Source organism: Strongylocentrotus purpuratus, unplaced genomic scaffold (genome assembly GCF_000002235.5).
Source record: "Strongylocentrotus purpuratus isolate Spur 01 unplaced genomic scaffold, Spur_5.0 spur5_contig_816, whole genome shotgun sequence".
Classification (NCBI taxonomy): Eukaryota; Metazoa; Echinodermata; class Echinoidea; order Camarodonta; family Strongylocentrotidae; genus Strongylocentrotus; species Strongylocentrotus purpuratus.
Window position 1 is genome coordinate 607,490 of NW_022145520.1, and position 17,928 is coordinate 625,417.

General features: G+C 36.8%; 1 protein-coding gene across 2 annotated transcripts; it reads right to left on the reverse strand.

The window, feature by feature from the left end:
• Nucleotides 1-270: 270 nt before the first annotated feature.
• On the reverse strand, nt 271-16,099 carry VAMP (vesicle-associated membrane protein). Of its 2 annotated transcripts, NM_001349029.1 has the most exon segments (6): nt 288-642; nt 4,119-4,141; nt 5,100-5,231; nt 5,931-6,009; nt 6,963-7,035; nt 16,046-16,099. In NM_001349029.1, coding segments are annotated over 5 exon segments (306 nt in total). In that variant the 5' UTR covers nt 16,048-16,099; the 3' UTR covers nt 288-642; nt 4,119-4,121.
• Between the last annotated feature and the right edge of the window lie 1,829 nt (nt 16,100-17,928).

Here is a 17,928-nt window from a genome sequence, read left to right on the forward strand (position 1 = left end):
TGCCGAACGCCTATAAATCATGTGCAGATAATTCACAAAGTCTTTGCATTGGTACTGCCTTTTCTCTATTTTCTGAGCCCCTTTTCAAAATGGGTATGTACTGTTCTCAACAATAATATTATCAATGATAATGAATAGTAATCACTTACAATAATTATATGAATGATATAATAACAACAATAATAATGACATTGAAACCATACTCATTATGGTTGGCCTGATATACTATAATATTTTTTTAATTTCTGCTACGGGCCATGAAACTTTTGATGAAACTGATCTGAAAGGGATTAGTCAAACTTAAAATGAGAGATTAAGATTAGTCCTTCCCATAACATCTTAAAGGATAACTACCATTCCTTTTAAATACACCGGTTACCTTATTAAAAATAGACTTTCCCCGTAAAAGTTTACAGAAATGTAGAGATGGTCGATTCACAGGATATTTGCCTCTCAAGGTTCAGTGTGCAGCTGATGACCTTTCACCTGGGACAAATGAGCGGGGTGACCTTTGACCTTGCGGAGATGCGTCCGAGTCGGCCAGGGGAAGATGACTTGTTGAGATATTCCTTTTTTTTCCTTTGATGGTGCTAAAGCTGGTTCCCTGTGTGTGTTACTTTTTTTGGCTTTGCACGATAGCGACTGTAAAATGGAAAGAAAATTCAAAGTGCAGAGAGAAGAGGGAGAGAAAAAATGTAATGCATGGTTCATTGAATTTCAGAGGGGTCTGGGGTTTAGGGGGGGGGGCTGTAGGGGGGTAAAGTACATCGGGTTAGGGTCATTTAGTTGTGGTTCTTGATGACAGTTCATGTGTTAGTCACAATGGCAAGTGAAGATTTCAAAGGGAGGGAGCAGATAAATATTTCACTGCACCTCTGATGCAAATTGAATTATTATAAAACAGTCCAATACTAAAAGAAGAAAAAAAAAAGACATTTAATTTATATGTAGATAATTACAACTTTACAAGTAGGTTGAAGTGAAATAGGGTAACTGACAAGCACAAATGTATGCAGATGTGTATCAATAAATTATTTTTAGACAACAATTTCACCATGCAGCTGAATTTAGAAAGTTAGATAAACAGATCATTGATCAATGTGCACACATTTACAAGAAATGAATACATTGCATATCAACACTTTAACACAACTTATACATTACAATGAAAGAAGGTTAATCTACTACATCATATGTGTACATGTACATACATACAATGTACATTTTTTTTGTTCAAATGTACCGTAAATCTCCGTGTATAAGGCGCACTTTTTTGCCGCCGAAAAAAAAAGAAAGTCGGGGGTGTGTCTTATACACAGGTACAGATTATTATTATTTTTTTTTTTTTAGTTTCGATTTATGGCGCTATGCCTGGCAATGTCTCCCAGCTTAGTAATCAGTGAGTTGACTCACCACTCGGAAACTACAACACTCAAATTTGTCTGTCATCTTGGTTTGAAAGTAATTTTTCTAATAGATCTCAATATGTAGTTTATAATAATAATTCCTCAAATTTTTTCTATAACAAATGGTGTACCACAAGGTTCCATCCTAGGACCTAGATACTCTATTGTTTTTAATTTACATTACTGATCTTATACATTCTTCTAAAAACGACATTATTACTATTATTTATGACAAATCTACAAGCACAAATCAGCGCCTTCAACTGCACATCGATGTTAAACGAATATCCTTCCCCGCATGGGTTTTCGGAAACAAAACAACAACAGAAAATGATCCCCCCCCCCCAAAAAAAATAAAAAAATACAGGTGCGCCTTATACACGGAGATTTACGGTATATGAATATTTAAAAGTCAGCTCAAGTTTGCATGAATTTTGGTCCCTACATGTACAATTAAACAGGTTTTTTTAAACAGACGCGCATAGGGATTTTCATTCTAAGCATAAACGAATCTATTCCCTACTTACCTTAGAAATTCTACGTTAATTTGCCATAACAAAACGTCTGAACTTTTCACTGTCTGTTTCCTATAATATTAGTGTTTTGTCTGATTTTGTTTTATTCCATTTTTTAAATATATAAAAGGACGTTTAAGGTATCACATTAGCACACGTGACAGATGTGTCACAGCAATGATCTAAATTAAACTGAATGGGAGGGGAGGGAGAGAGAGAAAGCTGCGAAAGATGATAAAAAAAAATCCTCAAATTCTTGGACCTTAATCGGGTATTTCCTGTATAGGTATCACTTTTTTTAAGCAATGTCTCAGAAATTCGATTACACAGATTTCCTCTCTTCCGAAAATAGCCTAACGACAAAATCCCAGAGATTTGATTGGTGATCTTTCTGCTCATGTTGACAGGACGAAACATGCAAACAGCACATAAACAAATTCTGCAAATTCAAATGTCAAATGTACCGAATGCTTGTTTGACCACAGTATCAATTTACATTCACCATTCAAAATTCCTACGTAATACAGGTGAATAAGTATGTGGTACACATTCTAGGGTCCCATAACACTATATATGTTAGAAATTATTTTCCTTTCCAAAAATAATGGTGTTTAATAACAAGATCATGCAACAAACATGGACACAGCGTGTGCAGAAATTTTTGCCCTTTCTATTTGGTATATTTTTCACGGCTATAAATTGAAAGATATTCAGCTATGAAACAAAATATGAAACGATATCTCGAAAGGGTTTCTGAATCACATTTAATGAGTAGACAGTCTTGTTTTACAGTACAATATTTTCTATGGTAGCAAAAAATAATGATAACAGGGGGAAAAGTGGAACAAAAAGGGCCTTACAAGTACGTGTAGCTATCAAATTTTACATTTACTGGTAGTGAGGTACAAGTGACGAAGCACAATACATTCGGATATACAGGTACATGTAAAGCAGAACAAGCTGATGGCAAAGGACCAGCAGAAATATTTGATATATTTTTCTTGACTAATGACATGTATTGTACTCCTATATTATATTTACATGTATGCCATGCCAATATTTGTATTTAAAGGCCCTGATAAAACACACTAGAAAGATGTGCAGTTATCATCTTTCTCAAAAGGCATGTTGTTGTAAGTGCATCTTGCCTCCTGATTATTGCGTTCTTCTGTGAAGATTATTATATTTCAATAGTTAGAGTGCGTGTTGCATACATGTGCGCTAGGTGCTGTGATGTTGGGCAAAACTCTGGCAAGCTCTTGGGTTTTAACGCGTATACATGTAACAGTTAGTGTGGCGGAATGCATTCAATTTTGTGGAATGGTCTATTGCAAAACATGTAAATGCATAACAGGTCAGACAACATGACACAAACAGCCGAACACTAAATCATAACAATTCATGCTCTTAGACCAAAAGCACATGCACTGGTGCAAAACATACATGTACATTGATGAGTACCCCGACTTTTTGATATTTTCTCTTCCAAAAATACTGCGGCCTATACGCCGGCAAATACGGTACATATTTTAATGTTTATAATGGATTTGGACAGTATACAACTGACGTACAACCTTTAAAAAAATCCTCTGCTTTTTAGTTTTTAAATGATTTATATTTCCAAATTAAAAAGAAGGTTATCCATAGAAATACACAGATCTCTATTTTACAAGGCCAAATGACTTGACGAAATTAACAATGACCCCCCCCCCCCCCCCAAAAAAAAAAAAAAAAAATAATAATTTTGAACTACCGGTCTCTTTCAATGGATCTATTTTTGATCATTTTTAGATGGTGCTGTTATTTACAATTTTTAATTATTTCCAGAATACTGTCAATTTTGCAAATTTCGGGCTAAATTCAGTGTCCGCGAATATTCAAACCCTTAAATTTATAAGCATGACTTCTTATGGATGTTTCGAGTGGAATTAATTGCATGAAAAGCGAATTTAAGAACCTGGGGATATATTATGTCTTGGGGTGGCTCAGCGCGAAAAAAAAATTAATCACGCAAAAATAACAGCATTTATACAGTATAGCTTACGGCAGTATTGTTGCAAACATCTTCACATCCATCATGTGTTTGAAGAGCGATTACAAGACAATGTAACTTTGTTAATACGGACATTCAAAAATACATGTATGCACGGAACATAAAACATGCTTCACTTTGACAAGGCAACATCCCTTTACCCACCTTCTAAGCCTGTGTGGCCCACACTGCAAATGCATTGAAAAAATGTCCCCAGAAAAAAGAGATGAAGTAAAGACAAATGTGGTTAAAAGGGTTATTGATGACTGGAAACGAAAAGATGGAGAGAAAATTCATGGTGCGGCCGGCAAATAGGGCGTAAACACTCGTAAGCCATATAGCAATTTTCTGGTATCTTCGTTCTGTAGTTTTGATTGCTCGATACATGTTATGCCATTGTTTAAACATGACAGGGATTTCTTGCTTTATCAATGGAAAAAAAAAGATGAAAACTGACTAGTTTTGTATCAAATAGGCACATAATTTTAAAGTTATCAATATTTGAATGCCAGCAACCTTCTACTTTTAAAATGAATGAAACAGAACGACTCAGATCTTCTGCTATCCACACAAGGAAATAATGAAGACAGTATGATCATGCAATGGAGGTTAAACAGTGACTATAAATGAAAGAAATATTATTTTCCTAAGTGCATGTCAGTTCAAATACATGGCTTGAATTGGTTAATTTACACTGTAGTTGGATAGTGCAATTCTGTTTTGCTGACTGCAAATGGTTAGAAAACTTGAACAAAAATCTCTACATGTACAGTATGTTTAGGTTAATTTAATGTGCAAACATAGAATGAAATATTATTCAAAATCAGGCAAAATTATTTCAAATGGCATTAACCATGACATATAATTTTTGCGAGACAACATGATTTCCAGAAAATCATCAATAAATGAAAAGAAATCATACTTTGACGAATAAGATAAATAAAATGTTAATGGTGAGAACTCTGAAAAACAGTCAGAATCATCATCAAGAAAAACTTATCATAAAAATTAACTATAAATATAAATGTCAGTTTAAACAAAATTTGTGAATAAAACTATAGGATTTTTCAAATAAATGAGAATGAAAGTACAGAAGCCTATATGAAGAAAAAAAATAATTCCCTTTTCCAAAACTGTTGTACTTACCGATAATGATTATTAAAATGACAATGATAATAATTGCTAGGATGATCATCATCTTGCAGTTTTTCCACCAGTACTTCCGTTTGAGTTTGCCAGCATTCGTCTCAAACTGTGATGCTCCTTGCTGGAGGGCATCTGAAAGACGACAGAATATTACAGAGACGCAAACATTAAAGCGGGGCTGCACTACCTGTAGCTACTTGCGCCCTCTATATAGCAAACAATGCCTTAGTGGTGCCCATCGGTCCCCCAAGATCCCCTTTTTCTTATATTAATTGAGAGCTGATTTGATGAGATAACAACCTGTCAGTGACCTTGCAGGGAGGTCTAATCCCTCCTGGTCAAACTACATGTAGTGCAGACAGGCTTTAAATTATGTACACATGGAATAAGGAATCTCAATCGTAATTTACAAAGTGCATGCAGGGCCATCCGAAAGTGGAACAATCTCTAAGTTTTGCTTCATATATGTATGTACATGTATGTGGTATGTGGTATCTGACGCTAATATCTCCTATTTTAGATTGCAACTTCAATTGCTTCTGTAAAGAGATTTTACGTGTATCAACAAAATCTGCAGCACTAATGTTCTTTGGCAAGACATTGATTTACATTTGCCACAATCAACCTAGGTGATGTAAATGGGTACATGGCAGGAATTAATTCCTTGCAAAAAAAGAGCGTAATGGCAGCCGTGCTAAAGCAAGGGTAATATTCGGGAGCGCCAGGAGTGCTATACATGGACCCCATATTTTATTATTTATCATTACAACAACACCTTTACATTCTTCCGTTGAAATAAAAGACACAAGATTTGGAGGACTGGTTTCTCACCTGCACGGTCATCCAAGACTGATAGCGCCTGATCTCGCTCAAGAACTTTGTCAACATTTACTCTCATAATATCCACAACCTGTAAGAAAGTAATAGAACATCAGTATTAGGCAAAGGCAAATATATACATGTATACTTCATATGGACATTGCACAATGCACATGTAGCAGTGCATTATGCGTGTCTATGTGTTAATGTTTTTTTGTGCCAAAAAAATATTCTCCTGCGCCACATTTTATTTATCACAGGACACATACAAAGGCTTCCCGACAACTTAACTGTTTCAAGTGCAAGATGTTCATGGAGCTAATCAATTTTGAAAAAGCCATTTTTGGAAGGTGTCTCTGCATTCTTACGAAAGAGACGAGGGATTTCATGTCATAAGGAACAGACCGGATTTAAATTTTAACATGCAGTTGAGACTAGAGTGTTTGTTGTAAAAGCCATATCAAAATAGCCTCTACATGTATGCAGACGGAACATATACATGTAGACCGGATTTAAATTTTAACATGCAGTTGAGACTAGAGTGTTCGTTGTAAAAGCCATATCAAAATAGCCTCTACATGCATGCAGACGGAACATATAGTAGCGCCTGTTCACACTCTTGTCTAAGCAACGTGATGTAACAATGAAATAATAGGCAAAATTGCTATATTTGGACCGTAGTATGAATTGCTTTCATCTAAACAGAGAATATATCCACTATGAATGGGGTAAGGTTTGGTGTTTGAATTTAGGTTTAGGGTTATAATTTGGTTTGGCTTTTATGGTTAAGGTGACATGTAGGGTTAAGGTTAGATGTAGATTTTGGGTCAGGGTTGGGATTAAGGTTTCAAGTTTCAAGTTTATTTATTTCACTTCATCAAAGATAACATAATGAACATGATGATAGTTAAAACAGAGGATACAATCACATAAATCAATCAATAAAGTGGGGGATCTACTAAAAAGCAAAGCTTGTATTATATAGGTCCCAGTTAATACGGTTACTCGTATGGTGGGGTATTTTGAAGTTTCCCAACGATTTACCTCATCTACTTGTGCTTGAGTCTGTTGTAACCTCTTGTTGGAGGGCGCTGGTTGTGGTGGTGGTGGTGCAGCCCTAGATTGGAAGAAAAAAATAAAGATAGAAAAATAGTAAAATACTCAAGTCAGAATAGCTTAGCATCCATTTTTTATCATATAAAAAAATACAAGTTATTCTTCCTCATGTCCAATTGTTCTCTCACTCTCTCTCTCCTTTTATCTCTATGTTTTTCTCCCTCCCTCTCTCTTGCCCTCTTTTTTTATCTCCTTTCCCCCCGCTCTTTCTCTTTCCCTCCCTCTCTGCTTACCCTCTCTCTCCCTCTCTTCTTAATTGGACAGTTCTACATATACTACATGTACATGTATGTTTTATCATGCAATAGGTTTTTTTTAATGATGGCCTTATTATTCTTGTTTAACGAAATTCATTTATTGTATGTTGTGTTTTACCTCGGAATACTTTGTATACATTTTGATTTTATGCATGATTTTTAATAATGCAAGAAATTGAATGTCAATAGCCATGACTATCCCCTTCCGTGTATGTTCAGAACAGGGGAGAGGGAGTAAGAAAATAGCTCCATTTGTAGTATTCAATGTTTATCCATACTAAATTGTTGTAAATGTACAATGAACAGTGTGCTGCATACATGTACATGTACATGTGTGTACATACATGCACATGTACTTACATTCTCTACAGCTGTAATAAGTACACATTACATTACAATGTAAATGTTCATGCTTGTTATGCTGTTGAACTGTACTTGGCATGTGTGTACTAACAAAGATTACATACTGTAGACATTATACTAAATCAATATTCCAAATCTGCCAAGTGTGTGAATTTTAAGTGCTCTTTGTTCTTCATAATTAGCTTACAGGGTAAGGATGTCAGCTTTGTGGCCCATTGGAATACAGGAGGGCCCAAACAAAGGCCAAGTCTAATTAATAACAAAAGCTTAAGAGAATCAATATCCCAATAGGAGTCAGGCATTTTGGGCATGCTTTGTTATGTACTACATGTAGTCAGTATACTCCATTCATGTAAAGAACCCAACTCTAGGATGTACGTAAACATGTACACGGTCCACACATTTGTAAGCGATGCATTATGTATCTAGCCTACATGTACATTTACATGTACTGTGTATGTACTAGCAACTAATGGCTAGTTTGTACAGTATCACATGTCTGCCATATCAATCAGTCATTGGCATAACACAGATTCTGAATCATAAAGCTATTATAAGTAATGTACAAGTACTGGTATACTGAACATGTCCGAAGAGCTACCGGTACTCTACATGTAGTATTAAAGATGACACATGTCAACATGCATGTAATCTACATGTACACTGTAGATGTACATTTGCAAATTCTTATGTGACACAATGAATTACACTGTACATGTAGGTTAGTGTTCATTTTGAGTTCTAGTAGAATTATGCAGTTTTGAGGGAAAATTTGCTTATTAAAGGAATTTTGAATTATATCATGTACACATGGAATACAAGAGTCGCTTGGATGGCAGAACACACAGGGTTACCTCGCTAGTCATAATGCCCGCTATTCATCATGTAAATTGGGGTGGATATGTGCGCATTATAAATGTTATTATTATTATGTTGACAACCTAACAAAAATTGCTGGAAAATCACATTCAATAATAAGTAGAAGTACAATACAAGAGTCGCTTGGATGGCAAAACACACAGGGTTACCTCGCTAGTCATAAGGACCGCTATTCATCATGTAAATTGGGGTGGATATGTGCGCATTATAAATGTTGTTATCATTATTATGTTGACAACCTAACAAAAATTGCTGAAAAATCACATTCAATGAAAAGTACAACTTACATTTTGACTTTTAAAATACAATTTCTTTGTCTATTAAATTCAACCCACAGCAGTCCTGTGTCTCTTTTGAAATAGGGCACGCACACACACATTGCAACACACAATATCTCACAATCACAGTACAATTCTCCTGTACATGTACATGACAAGGATTTGTACACTATTTTTGTTCTCTCCATTTTTAGTCTAAAAGATCATGTCAAGGTTCAGTTGATACCTGTGCAACGTATAACGAGGGCAATCTCCTCATCGAAACGACCTCATTATGAATAGATAACCCTCCCCCCCCTCCCAACATCTGCAAAATTGCTGCAGAGCACGGCTCATACACACACTGTATCAGACCCTAATTGTGAGGTTGTATCAGCGTGGACCCAATGTAATTCTCTCCAATTCCCCTCAGTCATGCATATTGCTAATCACAGCTGTCGACTGCAATAGGAGTAGAACGTAGGACTGACTGCTTGCGTGGTATAAGGCTGGCCGCAGGCAGACATAATTAAGAACAACGGATTAGACCCAACAAAAATTAAGGTACATTACATGATCATGCGTAGGTAGGTACAGACTGGCCAAATTGCCATGGAAAGGTACATGTAGACAAAAAAATTACACTCAAATATGTACATTGTTTGCATCTACATGTACAGTACACAATGAACTCTGCATACATTGTCAAAATGTTGGGAATGCAAAAATAGTTAGACTCAATACTGGTACCGGTATGCAAAATTAGTTACACATGTTTTTGCATAGTTTAGTCAAATAAAATGTTTTGACTTCGGGAAACTCGACAAAATTCATATTAGAGGAAGCAAATACCGGTACACGTTTTGCATAGTTTGGTCAACATTTTTATTTGACTTGGGGAGAACTCGACTTCTGTGACTTTCAGTTATGCAGCATTAATGGTACTATATATTCTATTCTCCTACATATTCCTACATACATAACAGCGCCATGTACATGGACGCCGTTGTGTAAACACTCTTTATGTACAAATCAATTATATTATTGTTATTTTAATGTTTTATATTCGATTTATCAATAAATGCAGAAATATCTGCTAAAAATTCAGGCATGTACTGTACATGTACATGTAGGCTTAAAGGTCGAAAAAATTTCCTTCATATTTAATAACTGATCTTTTCCCCCTCATTATTCAGCTTTTAAAGGGCGATCCAACCTTTGGAATGAGTTCATTCTCATGAAAGCAGAAAAATAAGAGAAACAGAATGGCAAAATATTGAAATAAATCTGTTTTTTAAATTTTTTTATTATATATTTTTCTTCTTCAATGTTTGAATATGACATCCCTAAATTTGGTCAATATATTGTGATGTCGTCCCAGAAAACTCTCCTGTTTGTCATGTGCAAAAATATAATTAATTTCTGTTTTCTATTAAGTGCCTTCTCCATTGGGGTACTACTAAAAATAAATTAGGGATATCATATTGTCATACATTTACATCCTGAAAAAATAAGACCCTCCTGAGTAATATATTTTGAAAAATATACATAACATGTACAATTGTACATCGCAGTGACAAAACAGATTGGACCAATTTGAAATTACCATTTACAACTTTCACAACTTTCTGATTTTTGGGGGATTCGTTCAGGCTTTCATTAATGTAATTTTTCTGCTTTCTTTCAGAGCAATTTTGTTATAAAGGTTTGATTTTCCTTTAATGAAACCAACTATTTTCTGGTTGGACCTCTCCTCTAAAAGAAAGCATAAAATACAAGTTTAGAATTAACATGAAATTAAAAATTGGCTTTTTGCCTTACCGACCGTACCTTTTATTTTTCGATAAAATAAAAAGTTAAAATATCGTCATTAGCGTAACATAAATAGAATCAGTTTAAGTGTACCCACTCCTACTTAACCATCACAAAATATCCACGACATACACTGTATAATGAAGTAAATAAAAATGTACCAGAGAAATAAACTTTAGACTGCCTCTATAGTCAAAGACTTTTGTCGAGATTTTTGGTAGCCTATTTCACAAAAGTCTCCCATTTGGAATGCAAAGTTCCGTATTATCTACACACTATGAATATAACGGACAAAGGAAACGGACAAAATATACAGTTCCTCAGGTAGACAAAGGAACATCCCTTCACTGCTATTATGTAAAAAGGTGAATATGCATGCGACACCTGATCTACACATTTTTACATAATAGCAGTGAAGGGATGCTCCTTTGTCTACCTGAGGAACTGTATATTTTGTCCGCTTTCTTTGTCAGTCATGTTCATAGTGAGATCTGCTGCACGGTGGAAATATGATGAGCAGACTTGTCATGAAACAAATAACCCAAACAGCCAACCTTCATTTTAGGGTTTGGTTATAATTACAAAATATGATACTGATTACACCTAACCTTAATTGGCACCTACATTGTGTTTGCCTGCATGAAGAGCAGTTCCATAATATCTACATCTGCTGCAAAGGGATTAGCTTTGCTCAAAGTGAAAATGTGATAAACAGACTTCTCATGACAAAAATAGCTATCTACTTTTCTGTTCAATTTCATCACATTTGTTGGTATACCGTAATGATCCACACACAAAGCAATGCAATGTGCTCCTGACTTACCCTGTAGGTTGGGGCTCTGATCGGATAAGAAGATCGGAGCGACACCCTCGCACCTTTGATCGGTATTGGATCGGAAGATCGACAAAAAAAAATTGGCTGATTTTTTTTTTAATGCCGAAAATTTTTAAGTTTTTGGCTATCAAATGGCTATCAAAAAAAATTCATGGCTGGGATTATTTTGTCAATTGGGGTTGTTGTAGACCATGTTTGTTGATATTTAGTGCCTTTTCATGACTTTGAAATTAATAATATTGGTCTAAGAGAAGAGACAAAACCTGCGGGCCGCCATCTTGGATTATAATGTAGGTACAGTGTACCGGCGGTATGCATTATAATCCAAGAAGGCGGCCCGCATGTTTTGCCTCTTCTCTTAGACCAATATTATTAATTTCAAAGTGATGATACGGCCGTGGCAAGTTTGTTCATGTTTGTGGGAGGGGCCTAACAGCTAAAATCTAGCCGTGATATATTCAACATAGGCTGGCATAGGCGATCGTTCTGTCTCTATAACCGGAGGTCTAGTGGAGCCAGACGTAGTCTCAGTGGAACAACCGAGGGTATAGATAGGGTGTCTGAACGATTTTTCAATTTTCAATTTGGGATCGTTTTTCACCATTTTTGTTTGATATTTGAATTAAAAATGTAATCAAAATAATACATTTCAAATTTCAAGTCTCGCCGATGTTTCTATCAAAAGATACAGCCCCTTCAAAACGCTGAAATATTCATAGCATTTTGCTCAGAATCGACGAAAAAGACGTACACGCAGAGTTATGTTGTTTTGCTAAATTTAGCCAAACAGCTGTATCGCGCGATATGCAAGCGTATGCATATCGTACGCAAGTTGCTCAGCCAATGCGCGACTTGCAAGCTTGAGCCACGCTGTCTCCGCGATATGTGCCATTGACTAGTATGGGTGGCCGTTCCCGCCATAGAACCCGGAAGTGAATACACGTTGTAGTCAATGGCAATATCGCGGTATTGCCATTGACTACAACGTGTATTCACTTCCGGGTTCTATGGCGAGAATCGGCCACCCATACTTTCATTCACTATAAGCGCACATGTTACGATGTAACCATGGTTTGGACTGAGCGGAGCTCACGCCTCCCTAATTAGCTGATTCCAAAAATGTGGGAAGGGTATTTTCAAACTGTTATAACAAATGATCCCTTGGGGTTAGCGAAAAAAAAAGCATCTGGATATTATCCTTACGTCTAGCCCTGCTTAAGCCGCAGCTCAGGAAAGTGGCAAATTTTGGAGCTAGGATGCAAACAACATTTCAATCGCTGTTTTGACCAAGATATTTTTAGAATTCTGGGGGTGGCCCCCTATGGGGAATATGGAGAAAAACCTGCTCTTTCATATGACACCTCATTTATTGAGTTTCACCTTCAGGATCATTTGTTATAAAGGTTTGAATTTCAAATTTTTTCATAAAATCATTGACCAATTTTGGATGGTCGCGCAATGCACGTAGACCACATAGGGAAGCGTACAATCTCTATGGGAAGGGTTTTAGCACACAACATTGGGTGCGCGATCAGACACCCTAGTATAGAGACTGAAGCTTTCGGTCTAGGTTAGGGTTAGATCAAGGGTTAGAGTTAGACTAGACAGCAATAACCATCTGATTTGGGTCATTTCTTTAATAAAACTGACATTTGTTGTCATTCCCCAATACAGATGGCAACCCAGAGATCTCGTACCGTGGGGGTAATTAGAGCCACAGCGTAACAGCTTTTCGTTACCGACATTTCTCCCCCGATTTTCTTTATTTAGATCTAATTTCCTGATTTCTAAATCAGATGTAAATTAGGTCGGTCTATATATCTCCTAATTACAGTTTTCGAAATTTTCTAACCTATTATAGAATGTGTAATTTTCGGAATTATCCAATTTGTTCCTCAGAACCGCGAAGCACTTACGTTCATGCATTCGAAATATTACCCGGCGGCCGATATATTTCCGGGTCCACCTACCAAAACATAGCCAATGGCCAATCAGAGCACTCGTTTCGTGGGAGTTCGTTGGTCAAGCCGGGCCGACTCGTATGTAGCTACGGTAGCTATTGGACGTTCGAAAAGAAAAAATTAATATTCATCAACTAAAACCAAGACGGATAATGTTGACGACGAGACTTTCTCGGATTAATCATTAATTTAGGATCTAAATGAGCAAGCTATCGTAAGTCAAATAAGCTATATAGGCCTATATGTTATTTTTAATTAGACTCTAATTATTGTCATATTGCAGCATGTGTGAGGATGTAAAGAGTGAAAATCTCGTAGCATATCTCATTCATCGCGGTCCTGCCGAACCGAACCATTTGTTCCGTACAGTCCCGATAGGACAATCTTCAGTCTCTATAATCGGAGGTCTAGTGGAGCCAGACGTAGTCTCAGTGGAACAACCGACGATTAGAGAGACTGAAGTTTTCGGTCTAGAGTTAGACTAGAGTTAGGGTTAGAGTTAGGGTAAAATGACATAAAATGACCGTTTTTGCAGCTGGGCCGAGTTGTCCCCTGGTCCGAGTTAGCCCGGATTTGTTATTTATGTGGCAATCTCCTTTACTTTAGCTTTAGGCTAGGCCTACACAACAAGTCAATAGTAGGGAGGCCAATGCCCGGGCGTAAGGCTTCTACACCTACGATTTGTGCGCTCGTCGCCCACTTCAAAAAATTAGCAAAGGGAAAAAAATGATGTAAAAATAAAAATTGAAGAAAATATGAAAAGAAAATACAATTATACATTTCACAACATACCTATAATCACGGATCTGTAACAGTCTTTCACCATTTGTTGACAATCTTGCAGATTTTGACGTTTTTTAATCCAATAATTGTGGTTGCAGACGACCTTGACGCACTCGCACCACCGACTAAGAAAATCCTAGAGGGCGTAGAGGTTTGCTCACTAAAAACCTTCTCATTGGCAGAAGGTAGACCCTAAAAATATGGGATCCGTTTTGAGTAAAGAACTTTTGATAGAGATCAACATTTCAGATGTTCACAATTGCCACTTCTAACAACTAGAAAATATAAAGAAAAAAGATTGTATCTTTTTAAATACAGATTTTTACAAACTGAACATTCGAAAGTAGATAGAGTACGATGTTTCTGTCAATCTTGCGTTGGTTTGAGCCCTATAGCTACATCCATCTCAAAATGAGAAGGAAAACAGTGAACAGTGACGTCATTGTTCGCGCCAAAAATAAAGGGTATTGCGACATAATCTGAGCTCCGGTCAGATCGTGCGCAAAGGCGTAGTCTTATTTATAGACCCTAGTACCTTATTCTCACAGCACTAGATACGAGTGTCGTGCAGTAATGTATGAGAAGTGTTAAAAAAGATATTTCAGTAAAAAAAAAAGTCTACGTGAGCAGTCTATACTCCAATTGAGAATTGAAATGAAAGCCATGATTTGAATGTGTGTGTTGTATGATACATGGTTAGTGAGTGTGTATGTTACGTATAGCGAAAGGGAGAGAGAGAGAGAGAGAGAGAAATATTAGTACACGTACGTTGCATGCATGGATGTGCGCTATGATTGTGTTCGCTGCAAGATGGATTTTAATTGGACCTCGTAACTTCTCGATCGTTGATAATAAGGAATACTCATGAGGAAATCAAATTATTGGAATACACATCTAAGGTAAATATCAATGAATTATATATATTTCTTTCCTTTTTTGAACCATCGTCTTCGCCTCGTAGTAGTAGAAGATGTAATTGTTCGCACATTGATGGCTGGACTTCAGCCTGCATCGGGGCTTGCCTGTGTCGGTGGAGGGATCAACTTAAGAAGAAGGTGTGTACGTGTGCGACCGATTCAAGGCTAGCCGCTGTTGAGTGATTGCACTTTCGCGCGAAGTTTTAAACTTCATCATGAACTTTGTCCCTCGGGCCTGTCTAATTATGAACGTAACTTTGCGACATGAAATATAATTGTTTCAAGGCTCTTACGTACGGAAAGGCGTAGAAGGAAATGGCTACAAACCAGCTGGATATCTCCTATTTGATGGAACCTATGGAGTCGGCAGATGGGTGGATTTTCTTAGTGAAAGTAAATGCTTTCTTTTAATCTTAGTTTTAGTATAAACAAATTAGTAATTAAAAAGTTAGATTTGGGCATTGGCCTCCCTATCAATAGTGCGGGTAAAGAAATTGGAGAAAAGTAACAAGAATTTTCAATTTCAGAATAGTTTGGTTTAATGATTAAGTTAAGATAGTCTATAGGCCTAGAATCTATATTACTATGAGTAGCTCACTAGACCTACTAGAATATTTGAAATACCAATTATTTCTACACTACAGTATTTCTAGCCAGTAGATTCGTTTCGGTTTCACTCTCTTGTGTCTGTAGGCTACTGCACCGTTATTTTGCGCGTGTATTCGGCATTCATTCAGCTACCACACATACAATAATCAATGCACTGCAATGTCATTCGCACTGTCGCCGCGGCAGTTCATTCAATCTTGAATGGGATACACGGCATACACCGCTATTTTACCGGTTTGCGCCCATAAAATACCAGAAGAAGGACATTCAGATCCAAGTAACATTCACATAATTTATAATATAACAAACGAATGGCATAATACTTCTCAATTACTTACATTTTGATGAATTTTCTGGGGGTGTTTTCACACACCTACAAATTATATACAGATGAGACCCAAAAGATGGCGAGTTTTATGAATGACGTCACTCATCCGGGTTTGCCCTAGTTTGACCTTTGACTGTAAGAATAGAGCTCACTCATGGACCATAATAATAATATGAGCTCATAGTCATACGGTTGTAATACAATATTATGCAATCAAGGCTATTACTCATTCTCACGATTTTGTGACCGATACTAAGCAAACAAACAGCAAATAATTGCATGGACTAAATTAAATACATGGGACCGGGGGCAGCTATAGTTGCCATTTGAGACTATATTTGATTTGATAGGATTTGATTTTATTCACCAATATTAAAACATATAAATAACAATATAGATGATAACATGAGAAAATAACATTGGATAGATCGCCCTGCTCAGCTGTGCCAGTACAGCACAGCTGTTCTACCGAGGGGTCGAGTTTATAGGACATTACAAAACAAATGAGAGAAAATATGATATATCACAAATTAAATTCTTAACATATTGGTATGATATAAAAACAACATCGTTTACACAGTATCATGCCCCCACCAACCCAAGAGCAAAACCCAAAACCCCCACCAACCCTATTATTTATCAATATTAGAATTCTTCTATTTCAAAGGGAGATAGTTTCAACGTCGTATGTTTATTTAATAATCTAATGAATTCATTGTAATTTCGGGATGATTTTAAATTAAAAGGTAAAACGATCTATCAATCTAATAGACATTGGGACTCAAACAAATTCGGTGGGGGAGCTTTAAAGGAGCAGTCTCTGGATGCAGAAAAATGATAGGCTTTACATATTATATACCAAGAATAGACGCAAGCACGAAAAAATGTAATATTGATAAATTTATAAGCCCCCTCCCTCTGATAAAATTTCATTTGATCTAAGAGAGGATGAGGAAGAAGATCGAAGAAGAAGAAAAATAAAAAGAAGAATTAGTAGAAGATTAAGAAGAAGATGAGAAGACTTAGAAGAAGAATTAGAAGGAGAATTAGAAGAAGAATTAAAAAGAAGACGCATTAATTAAGAAGAAGCAGAAGAGGAAATTGAATAAGGAGAAAGAGGAGGAGGGGGTGGAGGAGAAGTATTATAGAAGAAAGTTATCCCTCATGCGCCGTAGTCTATCAAAAAATATTTGTGAGTGACCAGAGCAGGGGCGGATCCAGCCGGCGGCGAGGGAGGGGGCCCATTTCGTGCTCAACGGGGGGGGGGGGGGGGGGGTTGAAGCTCTATTTTTTGCTCAATACCCCCCCCCCCCCCCGCCCTTGAGCGCCAGGGGAGGGGCCCGTCTTCTTCTTTTTTTTTGTTAAGGTAAAATTAACGTTACCATCTTTTTTTTAAAAACTGACACCTATTTTGGGGGCCAGGGGAGGGGACCCGAGCCACCCTGGATCCGCCACTGGACCTGAGCCCCCCCCCCCCCCACTCAGTTTTATTAAGGATACGCGTATGCTTGTTCCCTTGAAAAACACACCTTTTCTCAAATTCTCAGGGCTGCCAACATTTCTGAAACCACCTTCCTGCCTTGGAGACCCCCCTAAATCCGGAACACTGCTCTTTGATATTCAAGATATTTATAATCCCCTTTTTACATTTCTCAGGAGTTCAAAGAAAAAGGAAGAGAAAGAAAAATCCCCTTTTAAAAAAAAAAATTGATATAACAAGCAAGCAAAAAAAAAACACAATAGCGGTAACAGAAGTAAAAATGTCAGAGGAGGAAAAAATGCAAATTTAGAGATAAAATTTCAAGGTAAAAATGTCAGATATAAAAAGAGTCAGAGGTAAAAAAAAATGTCAGAGGTAAATCTGCCAGAGGTAAAAGCACTAGCTTTAAAAAT